The 3,827-nt window shown below is 36.7% G+C and overlaps 1 protein-coding gene across 1 annotated transcript; it reads right to left on the reverse strand.

Moving 5' to 3' along the window:
- Positions 1-1,152: 1,152 nt before the first annotated feature.
- LOC117314932 (probable G-protein coupled receptor 139) lies at positions 1,153-2,468 on the reverse strand. The gene has a single exon (XM_033869030.1). It carries the CDS (start codon positions 2,460-2,462, stop codon positions 1,344-1,346), a length of 1,119 nt encoding a protein of 372 aa, XP_033724921.1. The 5' UTR covers positions 2,463-2,468; the 3' UTR covers positions 1,153-1,343.
- Between the last annotated feature and the right edge of the window lie 1,359 nt (positions 2,469-3,827).

The following is a 3,827-nucleotide window of genomic DNA, read 5'->3' on the forward strand; positions in this document are numbered from 1 at the left end:
ATGTCACATCTTGTACTTCAGTGACACAATACCAATGTCACATCTTGTACTTCAGTGACACAATAAAAATGTCACATCCTGTACTTCAGTGACACAATACCAATGTCACATCCTGTACTTCAGTAACACAATACCAATGTCACATCTTGTACTTCAGTAACACAATACCAATGTCACATCCTGTACTTCAGTAACACAATACCAATGTCACATCTTGTACTTCAGTGACACCATACTAATGTCACATCCTGTACTTCCGTAACACCATACTAATGTCACATCCTGTACTTCAGTGACACAATACCAATGTCACATCTTGTACTTCAGTAACACAATACCAATGTCACATCTTGTACTTCAGTAACACAATACCAATGTCACATCTTGTACTTCCGTAACACCATACTAATGTCACATCCTGTACTTCAGTGACACACTACCAATGTCACATCCTGTACTTCAGTGACACAATACCAATGTCACATCCTGTACTTCAGTGGCACAATACCAATGTCACATCCTGTACTTCAGTGACACACTACCAATGTCACATCTTGTACTTCAGTGACACAATACCAATGTCACATCCTGTACTTCAGTGATACCATACCAAGGTGAGCTAATGGGTTAGTCTTTCATTAAATTTTTATCACGACGCGAGTTCGAATCCTACGGAGGCCCCCCTTTTTTTCTTTTTTTTTTCTTTTCTTTATCCCATTTTTTAAATTTTCATAATCAATGCCATATTATAGATGCTCTTGATCGTAGTACTGTAGTGCCTGTAAAGACATGTATATTTCATCAACAAATAATGCAATACTCAAGAAATGAATTACAAGGTTTTCCCGGTTTTTGTTTGCTGTTTTTCTATTAGAAAGAGGTCAATCTCAGAACTAAACAGTACATGGTAGAATAGAAATAATCAACTTTGACTCGTGTATTGTTGCAGGATAAACAACTCGGACTCGGAAATTTTGCAATTTTAATTAATAACTCAGGCATGCGGCCTTCGTTATTAATTTAATTGCAAAATATCCTCGTCCTCGTTGTATATCCTGCAACAATACACGAGTCATCGTTAATTATTTCTTAATTAACAGCCTTCGGTTCGTGACAGGGGGACACGAATCTGAACCATATCTCTAAACTGATGCATTTCTTTCGACGTTTACAGAGGAGCCACAGCAACGATTAAAGCCAGGAAATTAAACGGTATTGAACCCTCGATTGCCTTATCGAGACGTTGGCTGAGCTTTCATGATATGACATAAGAGTGCATATACTGAAAGTAAGCGTAAACACTAGAGTATCGATGATGAATATTTCGATGGAAATAAATGTAATTAGAATGTCTGTAATTGAACATCATTTAGTTCAATAGTTGCGATACTTTGAGATCTGTTTCTGTCATCTTCTGACGTGCTGGCCGTATTCGTAGAATGAATTATGGACGAACTTGACTCCTTTCCGTCTTTTTGTCTCCTTAAACAAGTACGCAACATTTGGAATAGCTTTTGTCTGAACGTACTACCAGATATGCCGTAAAGGATGAAGTTGGTGGAGTGGTTGATGGTATTGGACAATTCCAATATAACGTTCACAAGATATGTATCTGCATCTGTGCTATGCTGGGCACCTTCCATCAAAACTATCATACTGCCATAAGCCATTGGCAGGGAGGTGATGACGTAGACTCCAGATACAACTAACAGCATGGCGATCGTTTGTTTGGTAGAATCTTCATCTGTGATATTAGGGCCATCGCTGTCGTTCTTCGGGTCCCGGTTCACAAGCCTGCGTCTCCTCTTCAATGCACCGTATAGCATCCGAAGTGTGATGATGTTTAGGACACAAATCAGGGAAACAGGAGCAACAAAATAAACCATCAAGTCTATCATGATGCTATATTGGAGACAGTATTCAAATGTTATTTCTGGATAAACACATTCGTCATTTTCCCACTTGAAACAAATATTTGGAAAATTGATGCCACAAATAATCAGGAACAGAAACAGTGATGTCATCGCAGTACGCCGTCTTGTGCAATACTCCGTCACTTTGAAAGGAAAGCAAACAGCAATGAAACGGTCAACAGTGACAGCAACGATGATCCACGATGAGAACTGGGAGAAAACAAAAACTAGGGCATATTTCGCCGAGCACAAGAACGATGATATATCTTCATAGAATAGATTGTTTCTGAGGACTTCTATCCATCCCATCATCGCCCCGACGATGATAAACGCCAAATCAGACAGTGACAGTATAGATAAGTAAAGGAAGAAGGAAGATGACTGTGAAAGTTGTATGAAGATTACAAAGGACATAAAATTGCCGATGACTCCAACAGGAACGAGGATAGGGTAGACGATGTAGTAGAGTAGGTCTCCTTTCTCGTAAATGCTGTCGTCGTAAAAGTAATTGTGGGTAAGGTCCGTTTCGTTTCCCGTAGCGTTTGTCATGTTTGGATGGTCATGGGTTTTGTTGAAGAGTAACAACTCTGATGACAATTGATCCATTTCTAAAACAGTAATTATAAAACAATATTAAGATACAAATAACAACATACAACATTATTTTAACAAGAAAAAAAATCCAAAAAAACAAATACAGTACATTATATATAACTAAATGTGTCTAAAGGAAACAACACTATTTCATATTATTTATTAATAGAGATAGCATTTCAATAATAAAAAGATATACTTTTAATACATTAGAACATATATGTCTTTATATTAAACCAATATAATACTTATTGTACCGAAAGGAAGTATTTTTTTAAAGTTCAAGATACTCTAGATAGAACAAGAGCAATAACTAAACGAAATACTTGATCTTTTTGATATGTAAAATCACTCTGAAATGTTTAAAGACATCTACTAAAATAAACAGAGTTTCAGTGTATCAGTTCCAACATCCAACATTTTTAATAGATAATAAAGAGGTCATACAAGTATAGAAATGTCTCTAAATATAAAGATAGGAAAGCGATCTGGTGATAAATTCGTATATTCCCAGATATTACATGTTCAGTTTCCAAATCTATAAAATATTCTTAATTATATTTTGTGAAATTATTGATAAGTTGGTATACTTTGTTTTCATTTTCTAAAAATGTTGGTCTAGATGTCAACTAATTAACTATGCAAGTGATTCTTGCTTATTATGTCTCTATGTTGTTAATGTATCGCATTAATTGATGTGTGAGAATCAGAGACAGTTCTGTTGTGTTCTGTGACAAACACGCCAGGTTCACGGATGCGTATGAATATGATTAACAATACCCATTGTAATTAGAAGAGAAGCGTTCCTGATGAAATAACTGGCTTGTATGAAAATGGGTTGATAACTAGGTAACAGGAAGAACGCTGTTACTAGATTGGATACCGGTATTCCTACCACAATACCCTGTGTTATTCAACTCTCAGACCATCAGTTAATCATTACAGCTGTTGATTAACAATCTGTTTATACCACACGTGGTATAAACTCTGTACGCATTTTGATTGGCTAACACGGTGAACTTCGACCCAAGCTGCAATTGTTATTGACGTCATCAATAAAGCTCGTGTCTTTTGTAACTTTTAAAAAATAACTTACTCGTGTGAAATAAATTCCATATCCAACAACCACTCGTTGTGTAACCTCTATGTAACAGTGGGTATCGGAGAGAGCACTGCTTAGGTAAAAATTAGTCAACACTGACCACGGGTAAACAACAGTCGTTAATGGAGAGGTTGGTGTAAACGATTTGATTATAGGGATGAAAGAAAATCCCGTGGCTGACAGCATGTCAGCGAGCGGTGACCGTTGATGGATTACCT

Source organism: Pecten maximus, chromosome 17 (assembly GCF_902652985.1).
Source record: "Pecten maximus chromosome 17, xPecMax1.1, whole genome shotgun sequence".
Lineage (NCBI taxonomy): Eukaryota > Metazoa > Mollusca > Bivalvia > Pectinida > Pectinidae > Pecten > Pecten maximus.

Coding starts and splice junctions, on each gene's coding strand:
- LOC117314932 (XM_033869030.1), bottom strand. CDS start 2,462: ATGACAAACGCTACGGGAAACGAAACGGACCTTACCCACAATTACTTT.